Source organism: Coregonus clupeaformis, chromosome 36 (genome assembly GCF_020615455.1).
Source record: "Coregonus clupeaformis isolate EN_2021a chromosome 36, ASM2061545v1, whole genome shotgun sequence".
NCBI classification, from domain to species: domain Eukaryota; kingdom Metazoa; phylum Chordata; class Actinopteri; order Salmoniformes; family Salmonidae; genus Coregonus; species Coregonus clupeaformis.
The window spans coordinates 4906391-4925807 of NC_059227.1; the positions used below are offsets into that span (position 1 = coordinate 4906391).

Below are 19417 nucleotides of genomic sequence, written 5' to 3' on the forward strand. Positions count from 1 at the left end.
AGCAAAACACTACAGATCCTTTGCAAAAATAAACACTCTTGTAAAAACTATACACTTCTTTTTAAAAACCACACTTTGTTACCATATGAAACACACACGTTTCACATTACTATACTCTGTTTGCACAAGTTACACTCTGCTGTGATAAACCTAAAACACTTTTAGCACTTCTACTTCCCTATGATTAGGAGATAATAATACTGTAACCAAACGTCACTTTACGTATTGTAAGTTCAAAAAAATTTTTAAAAAAATAACTAGACATTGTCTCTTCGCCTAGCTGGATCTGGCCAGAGAATTTCATCAACATCGCAGGCAATGTTGTCATTAGCAAGACACCTTGGAAAGAAACGTCTTGAATGACGAATCCATCCTTGCATTGCTGCTACCTCCATCTGGTCACAGGCCTCCTCCATGGCTTGGATGAGGGGTACCTCAGCCTGGAGACGGAGATCATATACCTTCCACCGCCATGCCGAGAAAAACTCTTCTATAGGGTTGAGGAATGGAGAGTAGTGGTGGAAGATATAGGATGGTGAAATGTGGATGTTGCTGAAACCAGTTCTGAACCAGAGCAGAGCGGTGGAAAGCACACATTGTCCCAGACAACAATGCATTGCATATGATCGATTTGATTTGCTGCTGTCATGTTGTGCAATTGGTCCAAGAATGTAAGTATGAGTGCTGTGTTGTAAGGGCCCATATGGGCATGGCGGTGGAGGACCCCATTCTGTGTAATGGCTGCACAGAGTGTTATATTACCCCACGTTGCCCTGGGACATTGACTATAGCCCTGTGGCCAATGATGTTTCTTCCCCTCCTTCGTGTTCTCGTCAGGTTGAACCCAGCCTCATCTACATAAATGAACTCATGCTGGATCTCCTCTCCATCCATTCGTAAACTCTCTGAAAAACAGTGTCAGGCAAAATTGTGTAGTTCAGTGTAGATCTAGTATACATATTACAGTACAGTAAAAGATTATGAGACAGTATGCAAGATCACACTGCTAAAGTGAATACATACCTCTGCATAATCATGCCGCAGTCGTTTCACCCTTTCGGAATTGCGCTCGAAAGGCACTCGATAAATTTGCTTCATTTGAATATGTTTTTTTTTAGGATGCGTGCCAGTGTTGATGTTGAGACCTGATGGATATCGTTGAAAATGGCGTGGTTATTGACAATGTTAGCTTGGAGCTGCTTGAGTGTTATAGCATTGTTGGCCAAAACCATGTTTACTATCTCCCTCTCTTGCTGTTCTGTGAACATAGGAGGCCTTCCCCCTTGTCGTCCCTGACCCTCAATCCTATGTAGAAAAAAACAGTATACAATAGTACAGTAATTTCACAGGAAAAGGTAACAGAAGTGCTGATAGTGCATAGAATATAGTACTGTAAGCAGTTACTGAAACCGTGCAGATGTTTTTGATATGATGATATTTTTACAATACCTATTTTCCAGTCGAAATGTTCTCATCACACTTGCCACTGTATATCGGCTTAGATTTGGCTGTACTCGCAGTCCAGCCTCCCTCAGCGTCAGGCCGTGGTTGACAATGTGGTCAACCAGTGTTGCGCGGATCTCATTTGTCAGATTCGGTCCTCTTTGAGCACCTTCTTGTCTTCCTCTTCCTCTTCCTCTTCCTCTTCCTCTTCCTCCCCTTCCTCCTCCTCCTCCTCCTCCTCCTCGTTCTCCTCCTCGTCCTCCTCGTTCTCCTCGTCCTCCTCGTCCTCCTCATTCTCCTCGTCCTCCTCATCCTCCTCATTCTCTTCGTTCTCCTCGTCCTCCTCCTCGTCCTCCTCGTCCTCCTCGTCCTCCTCGTTCTCCTCGTTCTCCTCGTCCTCCTCCTCGTTCTCCTCGTCGTCGTCCTCCTCCTCCTCCTCCTCGTCTTACTCTTTCTCTGACTCTTTCCATTGTGCTTGAAGACCGATGAACTCACCTGCTGCTTTTTATAGTGCTTATACACCTGATTGGTGTGTCTACAATTAAGCAAACGAGTGTTTGCACACCTGATGACTGTGTTGAACCAATTGGTTGGACGGTGTGGTAATTTGACAGTCAGTGCTTTGGTATTGCAAGGACGTGACTTCATGATAGATTTTTGTGTGTAATGTATGTTAAGTGTGTTTAGTGTTTTGCAAATCACTGTGTGTAGAGTTTTGCAACAAGTGTAAGGTTGACAATGTGCTTATAGTTGTGCAAATATGGGCTGATGTTTTGCTTCTTGAGTGTAAGGTTTTGCTAATAGTGTACTACTTTTAATTTTAGTGTGTAAGCAATCCAAAAAAAACTGTAAGAGTTGAAAACAGCAGGTCTGGGACAGGTAGGGGTTTCGTAACCGCATAGCAGAACAGTTGAAACTGGAATAGCAGCAAGGCCAGGCGGACTGGGGACAGCAAGGTGTCATCATGCCCGGTAGTCCTGACGTATGGTCCTAGGGGCTCAGGTTCTCAGAGAGAAAGAGAGAACGAGAGAATTAGAGAGAGCATACTTAAATTCACACAGGACACTGGATAAGACAGGAGAAGTACTCCAGGTATAACCAACTAACCCCAGCCCCCCGACACATAAACTACTGCAGCATAAATACTGGAGGCTGAGACAGGAGCGGTCCGGAGACACTGTGGCCCCATCCGAAGAAACCCCGGACAGGGCCAAACAGGAAGGATATAACCCCACCCACTCTGCCAAAGCACAGCCCCCCGCACCACTAGAGGGATATCCTCAACCACCAACTTACAATCCTGAGACAAGGCCGAGTATAGCCCACAGAGGTCTCCACCACAGCACAAACCAAGGGGGGCGCCAACCCAGACAGGAAGATCACGTCAGTAACTCAACCCACTCAAGTGACGCACCCCTCCCAGGGACGGCATGAAAGAGCACCAGCAAGCCAGTGACTCAGCCCCTGCAACAGGGTTAGAGGCAGAGAACCCCAGTGGAGAGGGGAACCGGCCTGGCAGAGACAGCAAGGGCTGTTCGTTGCTCCAGAGCCTTTCCGTTCACCTTCACACTCCTGGGCCAGACTACACTCAATCATATGACCTACTGAAGAGATAAGTCTTCAGTAAAGACTTAAAGGTTGAGACCGAGTCTGCGTCTCTCACATGGGTAGGCAGACTGTTCCATAAAAATGGAGATCTATAGGAGAAAGCCCTGCCTCCCGCTGTTTGCTTAGAAATTCTAGGGACAATTAGGAGGCCTGCGTCTTGTGACCGTAGCGTACGTATTGGTATGTACGGCAGGACCAACTTCGGAAAGATAGGTAGGAGCAAGCCCATGTAACGCTTTATAGGTTAACAGTAAAACCTTGAAATCAGCCCTTGCCTTAACAGGAAGCCAGTGTAGGGAAGCTAGCACTGGAGTAATATGATCAAATTTCTTGGTTCTAGTCAGGATTCTAGCAGCCGTATTTAGCACTAACTGAAGTTTATTTAGTGCTTTATCCGGGTAGCCGGAAAATAGAGCATTGCAGTAGTCTAACCTAGAAGTAACAAATGCATGGATTAATTTTTCTGCATCATTTTTGGACAGAAAATTTCTGATTTTTGCAATGTTACGTAGATGGAAAAAAGCTGTCCTTGAAACAGTCTTGATAAGTTCGTCAAAAGAGAGATCAGGGTCAAGAGTAACGCCGAGGTCCTTCACAGTTTTATTTGAGACGACTTTACAACCATCAAGATGAATTGTCAGATTTAACAGAAGATCTCTTTGTTTCTTGGGACCTAGAACAAGCATCTCTGTTTTGTCCGAGTTTAAAAGTAAAAACGTTTTCAGCCATCCACTTCCTTATGTCTGAAACACAGGCTTCTAGCGAGGGCAATTTGGGGCTTCACCATGTTTCATTGAAATGTACAGCTGTGTGTCATCCGCATAGCAGTGAAAGTTAACATTATGTTTTCGAATAACATCCCCAAGAGGTAAAATATATAGTGAAAACAATAGTGGTCCTAAAACGGAACCTTGAGGAACACCGAAATGTACAGTTGATTTGTCGGAGGACAGACCATTCACAGAGACAAACTGACTTTCCGACAGGTAAGATCTAAACCAGGCCAGAACTTGTCCGTGTAGACCAATTTGGGTTTCCAGTCTCTCCAAAAGAATGTGGTGATCGATGGTGTCAAAGGCAGCACTAAGGTCTAGTAGCACGAGGACAGATGCAGAGCCTCGGTCTGACGCCATTAAAAGGTCATTTACCACCTTCACAAGTGCAGTCTCAGTGCTATGATGGGGTCTAAAACCAGACTGAAGCATTTCGTATACATTGTTTGTCTTCAGAAAGGCAGTGAGTTGCTGCGCAACAGCTTTTTCAAAAATTTTTGAGAGGAATGGAAGATTCGATATAGGCCGATAGTTTTTTATATTTTCCGGGTCAAGGTTTGGCTTTTTCAAGAGAGGCTTTATCACTGCCACTTTTAGTGAGTTTGGTACACATCCGGTGGATAGAGAGCTGTTTATTATGTTCAACATAGGAGGGCCAAGCACAGGAAGCAGCTCCTTCAGCAGTTTAGTAGGAATAGGATCCAGTATGCAGCTTGAAGGTTTAGAGGCCATGATTATTTTCATCATTGTGTCAAGAGATATAGTACTAAAACACTTAAGTGTCTCTCCCGATCCCAGGCCCTCGCAGAGCTGTGCAGATCCAGGACAGCTAAGCCCTGGAGGAATACGCAGATTCAAAGAGGAGTCCGTAATTTGCTTTCTAATGGTCATGATCTTTTCCTCAAAGAAGTTCACACTGCCCTTTCCCATCTGAACAAGAGGAACACCTACGTGAGAATGCTATTCATTGACTACAGCTCAGCGTTCAACACCATAGTGCCCTCAAAGCTCATCACTAAGCTAAGGACCCTAGGACTAAACACCTCCCTCTGTAACTGGATCCTGGACTTCCTGACGGGCCGCCCCCAGGTGGTAAGGGTAGGTAACAACACATCTGCCACTATGATCCTCAACACGGGGGCCCCTCAGAGGTGCGTGCTCAGTCCCCTCCTGTACTCCCTGTTCACCCATGACTGCATGGCCAGGCACGACTCCAACACCATCATTAAGTTTGCCGACAACATAACAGTGGTAGGCCTGATCACCGACAACGATGAGACAGCCTATAGGGAGGAGGTCAGAGACCTGCAAATGTGGTGCCAGGATAACAACCTCTCCCTCAACGTGATCAAGACAAAGGAGATGATTGTGGACCACAGGAAAAAAAAGAGGACTGAGCACGCCCCCATTCTCATCGACGGGCTTTAGTGGAACAGGTTGAGAGCTTCAAGTTCCTTGGTGTCCACATCACCAACAAACTACCATGGTCCAAACACACCAAGACAGTCGTGAATAGGGCACGACAAAGCCTATTCCCCATCAGGAGACTGAAAAGATTCGGCATGGGTCCTCAGATCCTCAAAAAGTTATACATCTGCACCATCAAGAGCATCCAGACTGGTTGCATCACCGCCTGGTATGGCAACTGCTCGGCCTCCGACCGCAAGGCAGTACAGAGGGTAGTGCGTACGGCCCAGTACATCACTGGGGCCAAGCTTCCTGCCATCCAGGACCTCTATACCAGGTGGTGTCAGAGGAAGGCCCTAAAAATTGTCAAAGACTCCAGCCACCCTAGTCATAGACCGTTCTCTCTGCTTCCGCACGGCAAGCGGTACCGGAGCGCCAAGTCTAGGTCCAAAAGGCTTCTTAACAGCTTCTACCCCCAAGCCATAAGACTCCTGAACAGCTAATCATGGCTACCTGGACTATTTGCATTGTCCCCCCAACCCCACCCCCTCTTTTACGCTGCTGCTACTCTGTTTATTATCTATGCATAGTCACTTTAACTGTACCCACATGTACATATTACCTCAACTACATCAACTAACCGGTGCCCCCGCACATTGACTCTGTACCGGTAGCCCCTGTATATAGCCTCCCTACTGTTATTTTATTTTACTGCTGCTCTTTAATTATTTGCTATTTTTATTTTTTACTTATCTATTTTATTTATTTATTTTTCTTAAAACTGCATTGTTGGTTAAGTGCTTGTAAGTAAGCATTTCACTGTAAGGTCTACAGTGTGGCAAATAACATTTGATTTGATAACAGGAAGTTACATTAAGATAACAGGAAGTTACATTAGTGAGAGCTAAGTGGATAGAGATACTGTACATTAGTTTTGTGTGTGTGTGTGTGTGGGGTGTGTGTTTGTGCACGTGCGTGTGTGTATGTGTGTTTGCGTGTGTGTGTGTGTGTGTGTGTTTGTACGCATGTGTGTGTGTGTGTGTGTGTGTGTGTGTGTGTGAGAGAGTGAGAGCTAAGTGGATTGAGATACATTACAGTTTCATACATGATTAGTTCTATATGCATCAGAGACAGAGAAACCACTGGTCTGCAGATAAGCCCACGTCTCATGAGTAGCGTTTTCAGAGTCTCATGAGAGAGTTTCAGCAGGTGGTCATTGGCAGATGTAAAGAGTCTGTTCTCATTATCAAAGTCCTTTGTTGACCTACGTTGTGTGTGTGTGTGTGCACGCGTGTCCAACTCAAAATAGTTACCAACACACACACACATACTGTACACACACACACACACACACACACACACACACACACACACACACACACACACACACACCACATACTGTATACACACACACTACAAACTGTACACACACACACACACACACCCCACATGCTGTATACACACACACACACCACATACTGTATACACACACACATGCACACACTCTCTAAACTACACACAATTCTCCAACTCCTCCAGAGACACCATGAGAAGGGCTGCATCCTTCAGTGCACTGTTCTGTGGAGCATTGGGATGTTCCTCAGGGACGGATGGACGGAGGGATGGAGGAGAGTAGGTTCCCTGTTTGTCTGTCTGTGTGTGTGTTATAGAGTTGTTCAGGCGCAGCCTGCCTTATGTAAATGCTCTACCTTCTCTCAACACTCAGCCACGTCTCAACGCTCAGCCACGTCTCAACGCTCAGCCACGTCTCAACGCTCAGCCACGTCTCAGCGCTCAGCCACGTCTCAACGCTCAGCCACGTCTCAACGCTCAGCCACGTCTCAACGCTCAGCCACGTCTCAACGCTCAGCCACGTCTCAGCGCTCAGCCACGTCTCAGCGCTCAGCCACGTCTCAACGCTCAGCCACGTCTCAACGCTCAGCCTCACTAACTGTCTTTCCTTTCGTCCTATTCTCCTCCATCAAGCTCTCACAGTCTCAAGTCAGAATTAGAAGTTCATCCATGTATCTCAAAAGTCAAATTTCGAAGTGTTTAAGGTTAAGTTTAGGCATTAACTCCGAAGTCTTATGGTTAGGCATTAACGCCGAATGGCTACGGTAACGGTTAAGGTTTGGGATAGGCTTAAAACAACAATCTCAAAAACAACTTTCTATCGGTGGATTCAAACTGGCAACCTTTGGAATCAGAGGCAGTTGCTTACGCCCATCCGTCATTCCCCATCCACAACAACCCAAACCTACTTGAAGGTAACAGCGCTCACTGTTGCCCCCTAGTGGCTGGTTTCTCGTCATCTCCCGACGTCCTCTCACATGGGTGGACATCGAATACTGACTTTTATCAGGGGTGACCTGGCTGCTCTCCTCCTTCTTTCCTTCCTTCCTTCCTTCCTTCCTTCCTTCCTTCCTTCCTTCCTTCCTTCCTTCCTCTTCCTGTCATTATCTACTTTCTATCCCCCATTCCATTATTTTCTTCATTCACTTGTTAGTTCCTTTTGGAATTCTGTTGCTCCCATGCAGAAACAAGATGAGTAGTGGGCCAGAACACAATCATTCTGTTGCTCTCAGAAGCAAAAGTCGAGTTCAAATCTGGCGAGCGTGAGACAGACACAGACACACACAAACACACACACATTCAGGTTCCGAGTTTACCCTTTGTTTTAATCACCATTCTGGGTTACAGCAGCACCTGTATGTTTCTGGAGAGAGCGTTAGGCAGCAAAGACCTTGTTTAGGATGTAAAATAAGCTAGTGCATTCCTACCTTATAGTTGTAAGCCTGTTGTACACAATGCATGTTTCCACTACACAACCTTTGTTAAATCCTCCCACAACAGGCTAGTTGAGTTAAGAGGCCAGTTATCAGTTTGTGCCTTTCCACTGCAAAACCTTCATACAACCTTCCCACAACATAATGTTATAAAGACCAGTGTTGTCCTACATTCATACAACCTTCCCACAACAACATGTTATAAAGACCAGTGTTGTCCTACATTCATATAACTTTCCCACAACATGTTATAAAGACCAGTGTTGTCCTACATTCATACAACCTTCCCACAACATGTTATAAAGACCAGTGTTGTCCTACATTGATACAACCTTCCCACAACATGTTATAAAGACCAGTGTTGTCCTACATTCATATAACCTTCCCACAACATGTTATAAAGACCAGTGTTGTCCTACATTCATACAACCTTCCCACAACAACATGTTATAAAGACCAGTGTTGTCCTACATTCATACAACCTTCCGACAACATGTTATAAAGACCAGTGTTGTCCTACATTCATACAACCTTCCCACAACAACATGTTATAAAGACCAGTGTTGTCCTACATTCATACAACTTTCCCACAACAACATGTTATAAAGACCAGTGTTGTCCTACATTCATACAACCTTCCCACAACATGTTATAAAGACCAGTGTTGTCCTACATTCATACAACCTTCCCACAACATGTTATAAAGACCAGTGTTGTCCTACCTTCATACAACTTTCCCACAACAACATGTTATAAAGACCAGTGTTGTCCTACATTCATACAACCTTCCCACAACAACATGTTATAAAGACCAGTGTTGTCCTACCTTCATACAACTTTCCCACAATATAACGTCATAAAGACCAGTGTTGTCCTACATTCATATAACCTTCCCACAACATGTTATAAAGACCAGTGTTGTCCTACCTTCATACAACCTTCCCACAACATGTTATAAAGACCAGTGTTGTCCTACATTGATACAACCTTCCCACAACATGTTATAAAGACCAGTGTTGTCCTACATTCATATAACCTTCCCACAACATGTTATAAAGACCAGTGTTGTCCTACATTCATACAACCTTCCCACAACAACATGTTATAAAGACCAGTGTTGTCCTACATTCATACAACCTTCCCACAACATGTTATAAAGACCAGTGTTGTCCTACATTCATACAACCTTCCCACAACAACATGTTATAAAGACCAGTGTTGTCCTACATTCATACAACTTTCCCACAACAACATGTTATAAAGACCAGTTGTCACACCCTGGCTCTGGGACTCTATATGTTGAGCCAGGGTGTGTGCATTCTATGTGTTCATTTTCTATGTTGGTTATTCTAAGTTGTTCTATGTCTATGTTTGCATGTGTGACTCCCAATCAGAGGCAACGAGTGTCAGCTGTCGGCTGGTTGTCTCTGATTGGGAGCCATATTTAATCTGTATGTTTTCCCTTGGGTGTTGTGGGTTTTTGTTCCTTTACGGTCAGTGTTAACCGTTGGACTTCACGAGTCGTGTTTTGTTTGTTTGTTAGTACTTTAATTAAATAAAGTCATGTTTCTTTCACACGCTGCGCCTTGGTCTACTCCCTTTCAAGACGATCGTGACAGAAAAACCCACCATACAACGATCAAGCAGCGTGTCCAGGAGCAGGCAGACTGGACATGGGAGGAAGCGCCGGGAAAGGAGATGGAGAGGCTGGCGATGGCCCAGGTGGGCAAAGTGTGGTCCTGGGAGGACATGCTCGGGGGCAAGGGACCTTGGGGTAGGATCAAGGCCCTGGCGAGAGAGGAGCAGCGGCGTCAGCAGTGCCATCGTCGGACGGACGAGAGGCACCCCCAATAATTTTCTAGGGGGGGGGCACACGGCATGGGCGACTGGGCAGCAGGAGGCTGCCACAGGGCGTATTGGGCGATTTGGAGAGGAGGCCACCGGGTTTGGGGGGCCAGAAGGCAGGTTCGCGGAGCCTGGATGGAGAGCGGAACCAACTTCCCGTGCTCAGGCATGGCAGCATGGGACGGGGCAGGTTCCGCGGTATGCGGAGCGGCGTACTGTGCCACGAGTGGTCCGGCATAGTCCTGTACGTTCTGTGCGAGCACCCCGCACGTGTCGTGCGAAGGTGGGTATGCAGCCAGGACGGAGTGTGCCGGCTCAACGCTCGTGGTCTCCAATGCCTCTCCGCGGTCCCGGATTTCCTGCTCCAGTGTCACGTGCTGTTATGCCAGTACGGGTACACAGCCCTGTACGTCCTGTGCGGATGCCACACACAGTGCGTGTGAGGGTAGGCATTCAGCCAGGACGGGTGGTGGCCGCTCTTCACTCCAGGTCTCCTATCCGTCTCCACAGCCCGGTTCGGCCTGTCCCTGCTCCACGCACCAAGCCTACGGGGTGCGTCGCCAGTCCAGCCCGGCCTGTTCCTGCTCCACGCACCAAGCCTACGGGGTGCGTCGCCAGCCCAGCCCGGCCTGTCCCTGCTCCACGCACCAAGCCTACGGTGTGCGTCGCCAGTCCAGCCCGGCCTGTTCCTGCTCCACGCACCAAGCCTACGGGGTCGTCGCCAGCCCAGCCCGGCCTGTCCCTGCTCCACGCACCAAGCCTACGGGGTGCGTCGCCAGTCCAGCCCGGCCTGTCCCTGCTCCACGCACCAAACCTACGGTGTGCGTCGCCAGCCCAGCCCGGCCTGTCCCTGCTCCACGCACCAAACCTACGGTGTGCGTCGCCAGCCCGGCCCGGCCTGTTCCTGCCACTCGCACCAAGCCAGGGGTGCGAGTCGCCAGCCTGGTCCAGCCTGTTCCTGCCACTCGCACCAAGCCAGGGGTGCGAGTCGTCAGCCTGGTCCAGCCCGTTCCTGCTACTCGCACCAAGCCCGGGGTGCGAGTCGTCAGCCTGGTAAGACCGGTCAGCTGCTCCACAACGGAGCGTAAGCAATCCGCTCCGTCAATGTCCAGTCCAGATCCAGCCAGCGGGGTCAGACCGGACCAGGGGCGCTACGGGGGAATTATGGAGGGGTGGTGGTCAAGGCCGGAGCCGGAGCCGCCTCCGAGGAGGAATGTCCACCCAGCCCTCCCCTGTTTGGGGTTTTGTTAAGACGCGGTCGCAGTCCGCGCCTTTAGGGGGGGGTACTGTCACACCCTGGCTCTGGGACTCTATATGTTGAGCCAGGGTGTGTGCATTCTATGTGTTCATTTTCTATGTTGGGCATTCTAAGTTGTTCTATGTCTATGTTTGCATGTGTGACTCCCAATCAGAGGCAACGAGTGTCAGCTGTCGGCTGGTTGTCTCTGATTGGGAGCCATATTTAATCTGTATGTTTTCCCTTGGGTGTTGTGGGTTTTTGTTCCTTTACGGTCAGTGTTAACCGTTGGACTTCACGAGTCGTGTTTTGTTTGTTTGTTAGTACTTTAATTAAATAAAGTCATGTTTCTTTCACACGCTGCGCCTTGGTCTACTCCCTTTCAAGACGATCGTGACACCAGTGTTGTCCTACATTCATACAACCTTCCCACAACATGTTATAAAGACCAGTGTTGTCCTACATTCATACAACCTTCCCACAACATGTTATAAAGACCAGTGTTGTCCTACCTTCATACAACTTTCCCACAACAACATGTTATAAAGACCAGTGTTGTCCTACATTCATACAACCTTCCCACAACAACATGTTATAAAGACCAGTGTTGTCCTACCTTCATACAACTTTCCCACAATATAACGTCATAAAGACCAGTGTTGTCCTACATTCATACAACCTTCCCACAACAACATGTTATAAAGACCAGTGTTGTCCTACATTCATACAACTTTCCCACAACAACATGTTATAAAGACCAGTGTTGTCCTACATTCATACAACCTTCCCACAACATGTTATAAAGACCAGTGTTGTCCTACATTCATACAACCTTCCCACAACATGTTATAAAGACCAGTGTTGTCCTACCTTCATACAACTTTCCCACAACAACATGTTATAAAGACCAGTGTTGTCCTACATTCATACAACCTTCCCACAACAACATGTTATAAAGACCAGTGTTGTCCTACCTTCATACAACTTTCCCACAATATAACGTCATAAAGACCAGTGTTGTCCTACATTCATACAACCTTCCCACAACATGTTATAAAGACCAGTGTTGTCCTACCTTCATACAACCTTCCCACAACATGTTATAAAGACCAGTGTTGTCCTACATTCATACAACCTTCCCACAACAACATGTTATAAAGACCAGTGTTGTCCTACCTTCATACAACTTTCCCACAATATAACGTCATAAAGAGCAGTGTATCCTCCTACCTTTCTGTAGACGATGATGTTGGGAGAGTCCTGATCAGGGTCTGCTGTCCCCACTCCACTCTGGTCCTGGCTGGACTGGTTCATACTGTAGCTGGGGGATGAGTTCTGTCGTCTCTCTCTCTCCTTCGCGCTCTCTCTCCTTCGCTCTCTCTTCTCAGCCTTTCTCCTTCGCTCTCTCTCTCCTTCGCTCTCTCTCTCTCTCCTTCGCTCTCGCTTCTCAGTCTTTCTCCTTCGCTCTCTCTCTCCTTCGCTCTCTCTTCTCAGCCTTTCTCCTTCACTCTCTCTCTCCTTCGCTCTCTCTTCTCAGTCTTTCTCCTTCGCTCTCTCTCTTCTCTTCTTCTGTCGCTGGAGGCTGGGGAAAGAAGACATTAGATCCATAGCTGTCTCTTATCTTCTCTTTCACTGCCTCTATTCTTTTTTCTCTCACAGTATAACTCTAATGAATCGTGATGATGCAGCCGATAACAGTGTAGTCTAATGTTGGTATTGTGGGGCTCTTGTGATCAACACCAAGGACACCAGAGAGCGTTTTATTCCGTTTTGAATTGAGGTTTTGAGAATACAGTGGCTCAAAGCATTACCTGAACTTATTTCAATCCCACATTGACAGACCAACGCCAGAAAGAGAGAGAAGTCAAAATGGGTATGTTCTCTAAACTGGCTAAATCGACAAATGGAAATTGCTTCACTTTCAAATGAAGAATGAATTCTACTCAGTTCAGATGTCCACCTTCACTTCCTCTGTATGGCCATGTATAATATAATAATATTATAATATATGCCATTTAGCAGACGCTTTTATCCAAAGCGACTTAATGTCACCTGTAAATGGTGTTGGTGTTGTCAGCATGAAGCCTGGCATATGGAGCTCCTATCAGATCAGAACAGCCTATTGGGATCACAGGACGTGCAGAAATGGGATCCCCTGTAGCTCAGTTGGTAGAGCACGGTTCTTGCAATGCCAAGATAGTGGATTTGATTCCTGGGACCATGCATACATAAAAATGGTATGCACGTATGACTGTATTCCAGAATTCAAGACCCGGAACGTTGCCTGCAGCTCTCTGAGGATCCGATAGGGCCTTTTCAATTCCACCTTCCTTCCCAGGGCTCCAGGCATTCCGCCTTTCCAGCCTGCTGCTGCCGGCTGGCGCCTGACGGGCTGACACCTGTCACAATACAGGCATCTGTGAGCTGTGGCGTGAGCAGAGGAAGAGATGAGGTGAATACCCAAACAGCCTCTGCTTTACACTCATTGTCTACCATACCATACGCTCAGAGGTACAAGTTGCCCCTAACCACAGATCTAGGATCAGATTACTCTACCCTGAATCCTAACCTTAACCATTATGGAGATGATACAATATCTGACCCGATATCAGTGTGATTAGAGGCAACTTCTACCTGCTGTACATGAGACAGTCAGACCTCCAGGCTGCAGAGGTGGGATCTAAATCAAACTTCAACCAGATCAGACGGTGGCAGCAGTGGGATCAGATCAGACGGTGGCAGCAGTGGGATCAGATCAGACGGTGGCAGCAGTGGGATCAGATCAGACGGTGGCAGCAGTGGGATCAGATCAGACGGTGGCAGCAGTGGGATCAGATCAGACGGTGGCAGCAGTGGGATCAGACGTTCAGGCATACTGTACATATTGTACTAATTAACATTGATGTCAAAGGGGAGAACGGTAAGCCAATGCTGTCCTGTCTGCGTTGATGATCCTGTGCGTGTGTGTAAAACGGCAGGATGAACCCGGGTCTCCCACAGGAGAAAGCAACATGTTGACCGTTAGACCAAGAGAAAATTGCCCTTTTGGCCCAGGGGCAGACACTAATCAATAACCTCATCTCCCTGTGGGCTCCCTGTCACCTGGTTTAGATCAATAACCTCATCTCCCTGTAGGCTATCACCTGGCTTAGATCAATAACCTCGTCTTCCTGTAGGCTATCACCTGGCTTAGATCAATAACCTCATCTCCCTGTAGGCTATCACCTGGCTTAGATCAATAACCTCATCTCCCTGTAGGCTCCCTGTCACCTGGCTTAGATCAATAACCTCCTCTCCCTGTGGGCTGTCACCTGGCTTAGATCAATAACCTCATCTCCCTGTGGGCTCCCTGTCACCTGGCTTAGATCAATAACCTCATCTCCCTGTGGGCTATCACCTGGCTTAGATCAATAACCTCATCTCCCTGTAGGCTCCCTGTCACCTGGCTTAGATCAATAACCTAATCTCCCTGCAGGCTATCACCTGGCTTAGATCAATAACCTCATCTCCCTGTGGGCTCCCTGTCACCTGGCTTAGATCAATAACCTCATCTCCCTGTGGGCTCCCTGTCACCTGGCTTAGATCAATAACCTCATCTCCCTGTAGGCTCCCTGTCACCTGGCTTAGATCAATAACCTCATCTCCCTGTGGGCTCCCTGTCACCTGGCTTAGATCAATAACCTCCTCTCCCCGTGGGCTATCACCTGGCTTAGATCAATAACCTCATCTCCCTGTAGGCTCCCTGTCACCTGGCTTAGATCAATAACCTCATCTCCCTGTAGGCTCCCTGTCACCTGGCTTAGATCAATAACCTCATCTCCCTGCAGGCTATCACCTGGCTTAGATCAATAACCTCATCTCCCTGTAGGCTCCCTGTCACCTGGCTTAGATCAATAACCTCCTCTCCCTGTGGGCTGTCACCTGGCTTAGATCAATAACCTCATCTCCCTGTAGGCTCCCTGTCACCTGGCTTAGATCAATAACCTCCTCTCCCTGTGGGCTATCACCTGGCTTAGATCAATAACCTCATCTCCCTGCAGGCTATCACCTGGCTTAGATCAATAACCTCCTCTCCCTGTAGGCTCCCTATCACCTGGCTTAGATCAATAACCTCATCTCCCTGTGGGCTCCCTGTCACCTGGCTTAGATCAATAACCTCATCTCCCTGTGGGCTCCCTGTCACCTGGCTTAGATCAATAACCTCCTCTCCCTGTAGGCTATCACCTGGCTTAGATCAATAACCTCCTCTCCCTGTAGGCTCCCTGTCACCTGGCTTAGATCAATCATCTTTCTCTCTCTGTTGGATGTCACACACATGCAGGCAGGAACGTAGTACATACGCACACGCGAATACACAGAGAGAGAGAGAGAGAGAGAGAGAGAGAGAGAGAGAGAGAGAGAGAGAGAGAGAGAGAGAGAGAGAGACAGAGAGAGACAGAGAGAGACAGAGAGAGACAGAGAGAGACAGAGAGAGAGAGAGAGAGAGAGAGAGAGAGACAGAGAGAGAGAGAGAGAGAGAGAGAGAGAGGCAGAGAGAGACAGAGAGAGAGAGAGAGAGAGAGAGAGAGAGAGAGAGAAAACCCATAGTCCTCCAACAACAAATCTTATGACATGCACCATTGTGTTGTATCACTGAGAGAAAGCTGTCTTCCTTATGGATTTTTAATATTAATGACCGTAGAGGATTCAGAAGCACCAGGACTTCAACAGGATTCAACATGAATACCAACACATTAGAAAGCAGCAGTGATCTGTTACTATTCTATAGCACTGTGAGATCCCCTGTCCTCCTATAGCAGCTCCTACTGTCCTTCTCTCAGTGTATCTATCGTGTGTGTGTGTGTGTGTGTGTGTGTGTGTGTGTGTGTGTGTGAGTGAGAGAGAGAGAGAGAAAGAAAAAAAAGAGAGAGAGAGATTCCCTATCCTATAGCAGCTTCTACTGAGAGAGAGAGAGATTCCCTATCCTATAGCAGCTTCTACTGAGAGAGAGAGAGAGAGATTCCCTATCCTATAGCAGCTTCTACTGAGAGAGAGAGAGATTCCCTATGCTCTAGCAGCTTCTACTGAGAGAGAGAGAGATTCCCTATCCTATAGCAGCTTCTACTGAGAGAGAGAGAGAGAGATTCCCTATCCTATAGCAGCTTCTACTGAGAGAGAGAGAGATTCCCTATCCTATAGCAGCTTCTACTGAGAGAGAGAGAGAGATTCCCTATCCTATAGCAGCTTCTACTGAGAGAGAGAGAGAGATTCCCTATCCTATAGCAGCTCCTACTGAGAGAGAGAGAGATTCCCTATCCTATAGCAGCTCCTACTGAGAGAGAGAGAGAGAGATTCCCTATGCTATAGCAGCTCCTACTGAGAGAGAGAGAGATTCCCTATCCTATAGCAGCTCCTACTGAGAGAGAGAGAGATTCCCTATCCTATAGCAGCTCCTACTGAGAGAGAGAGAGATATTCCCTATGCTCTAGCAGCTCCTACTGAGAGAGAGAGAGATTCCCAATCCTATAGCAGCTCCTACTGAGAGAGAGAGAGATATTCCCTATGCTCTAGCAGCTCCTACTGAGAGAGAGAGAGAGATTCCCTATGCTCTAGCAGCTCCTACTGAGAGAGAGAGAGATATTCCCTATGCTCTAGCAGCTCCTACTGAGAGAGAGAGAGATATTCCCTATGCTCTAGCAGCTCCTACTGAGAGAGAGAGAGAGATTCCCTATCCTCTAGCAGCTCCTACTGAGAGAGAGAGAGAGATTCCCTATGCTCTAGCAGCTCCTACTGAGAGAGAGAGAGAGATTCCCTATGCTCTAGCAGCTGTTTAGCCTTTTTCGATGCCCTGCTGTAATCCTGGAGCTCTACCAGCCAGGTCGCTCAAGATCCACTGCGAAAATTCGACATCCATCCAGGTCTGGGGATGACTTCAAAACCGGCCACTGTGGGAAACGGTCACTGTGGGAAACGGCCACTGTGGGAAACGGCCACTGTGGGAAACGGCCACTGTGGGAAACGGCCACTGTGGGAAACGGCCACTGTGGGAAACGGTTAAGGCCGTTGTGGACGGTGGAGGGTGGAGGGGCAGAAGCCGCAAGCACCGGCTCCAACGGTCGCGTGTTCAATCCCAGTGGGAGGCACTCATTTATTAGGTTTTTTTGTTTGAACCCTATCCCAAACTTAACCCTTACCTCAACCATTGGGAATTAATGCTTAAACTTAACCGTGGAGTTGTTTTTGTTTTAATCCTTAAGAGTCTATTGATGCACTTGTGCATCAATCTAAGTAACATAATTTTAAAAATCCCCATCAAAATCTGTCAGTTTAAGATAGATATATCATGGGCTGCGTCTCAATCAACTGCATCTGACTATGTCGGCCTTCCACATCTGCAGTGGAAGGTGGCCGAGCTACGGCAGTGTTTGTCAGACCATGAGACACCCCGAAAATCGGTCTTCTCACAAAAACATCTGTAGCGTCCAAACGGTTTGGCGTCCTACAAACTATTATGGAAAGGGGAGACTCTCACGAACACGATGGTGTCCTCCGTTTTGCTCTACGTCCTCCACAAGTGTCATGGGTCTCGTCTGAAGTTGGGAACACTGATGTGCCAACTTCTGTCTGTAGCGTCCGAACCGTTTGGGCTACAAACTATTATGGAAAGGGGAGACTCTCACGAACACGATGGTGTCCTCCGTTTTGCTCTACGTCCTCCACAAGTGTCATGGGACTCGTCTGAAGGTAACCCATCCAAACGAATGGAAGTATGGATATAGTTTTGTGCCAACAAAATAAGCGGTTAAATGTGTCCAAAAAAACAAAATTATTTCCTGAGCTTTCTTAAATCTCCTAGATATAGGATAGATACTTCAAAACCTTATTCTTTATGATGAATTTTTTGACTTTTTTTTGCCATTTATGAATGTGTTATTCAACAGGTTTCTATCGGCTATAGTAGTAAAGGCCAAATTCAATATTTTATCAAATAATTTTTTGTATATAGATTTTTTTTATACCTAAAGGGGTCCTAAAATTCAAAATCAAATAGCTAAATGATCCATGGTATGACCATCTTAAAACAATTCCATATGTTAGCTTATTACTAGGTTAACCTTATCCCAAACCTTAACCTTTCAGAATGAATGCCTGAACATAACCTTCTAAATTTGGCGTTTACTATCCTGGTGGGGACCAAACAACTGATTCCCATTCAAAATCCTATTTTCCCTAACCCCAAACCCATAACCCTTAACCTAACCCTCATCTTAACCCCTTACCCCTAAACCTAATTCAAACCCTAACCCAGAACCTAACCCCTAAGCCTAAAAAAGTGCTTTTCCTTGTGGGGACCGGCGAAATGTCCCCACTTGTCCGAATTTTCCTTTTTAGTATCCTTGTGAGGACTTCTGGTCCCCAAACCACACACACCAGTAACATAACTCCCATTTTCACCTGGCAAAACTGCTGTAGTTATTCGATAAACACGCATACACATTATATCTCTCTCTCACACACACACACACACACACACACACACACACACACACACACACACACACACATACCCCAGTGACAAAACTCCATATTGTGTTAATTACCTTAGCAACAAAGTATCGGCTGGTCCACTCCTCTTGGTTCTCTTTCCCCCTAGCAACAAGCACACGGCAGGTTCATGATATCATTGGCTTGAGGAGCGAGAGAATCAGAAAAAAGGAGGGATGGGAGGATGGAGAGAACGGGAGAAGAAAAAGAAGACGCGGCACAAACAGCTGCCGGGGAGGGTGTAACGTTCCTCCTCCCTCTCTCGCTCTCCTCTTGCCTCGTTCTGTCTCTCTCTCTGTGCGCTGGGCTGTGGCGTGGGTGGTGTCTGTGTAGAGTGGAGCAGTCAGGTACAGAGAGAGAGGATCATCACGTGTGCTACTGAGTGTGTGTATATGTGTTTGTATGAGAGAGAGAGAGAGAGAGAGAGAGAGAGAGAGAGAGAGAGAGAGAGAGAGAGAGAGAGAGAGAGAGAGAGAGAGAGAGAGAGCAAGAGAGAGAGAAAGTGCAGGAGAGAGAGAGCAAGGAGAGAGAGAGAGAGAGAGAGAGAGAGAGAGAGAGAGAGCAGGAGAGAGAGAGAGAGAGCAAGAGAGAGAGAAAGTGCAGGAGAGAGAGAGAGAGAGAGAGAGAAAGTGCAGGAGAGAGAGAGAGAGAGAGAGAGAGAGAGAGAGAGAGAGAGGGGGAAAGAGAGAGAGAGAGAGAGAGAAAAAAGAAGAAGAAAAAAGCTAGAATAATTAATTTAACCAAACAAAGCGTTCTGATGGGATACTTGTGCTTTGGTATAAAGCTGAGGGATG

The 19417-nt window shown here is 47.1% G+C and overlaps 1 protein-coding gene across 1 annotated transcript in view; it reads right to left on the reverse strand.

Annotated features, from left to right (window-relative positions):
• The window catches only part of LOC121552678 (regulator of G-protein signaling 6), a 125017-nt gene extending 112564 nt beyond the window's left edge, over nt 1–12453 (reverse strand). Inside the window, exon 1 of the mRNA XM_041865688.2 lies at nt 12330–12453. Within this exon, the coding sequence (XP_041721622.2) occupies nt 12330–12413 (84 nt within the window). The 5' untranslated portion in view covers nt 12414–12453. The remainder of the gene's footprint in view (nt 1–12329) is intronic.
• Nucleotides 12454–19417: the final 6964 nt, after the last annotated feature.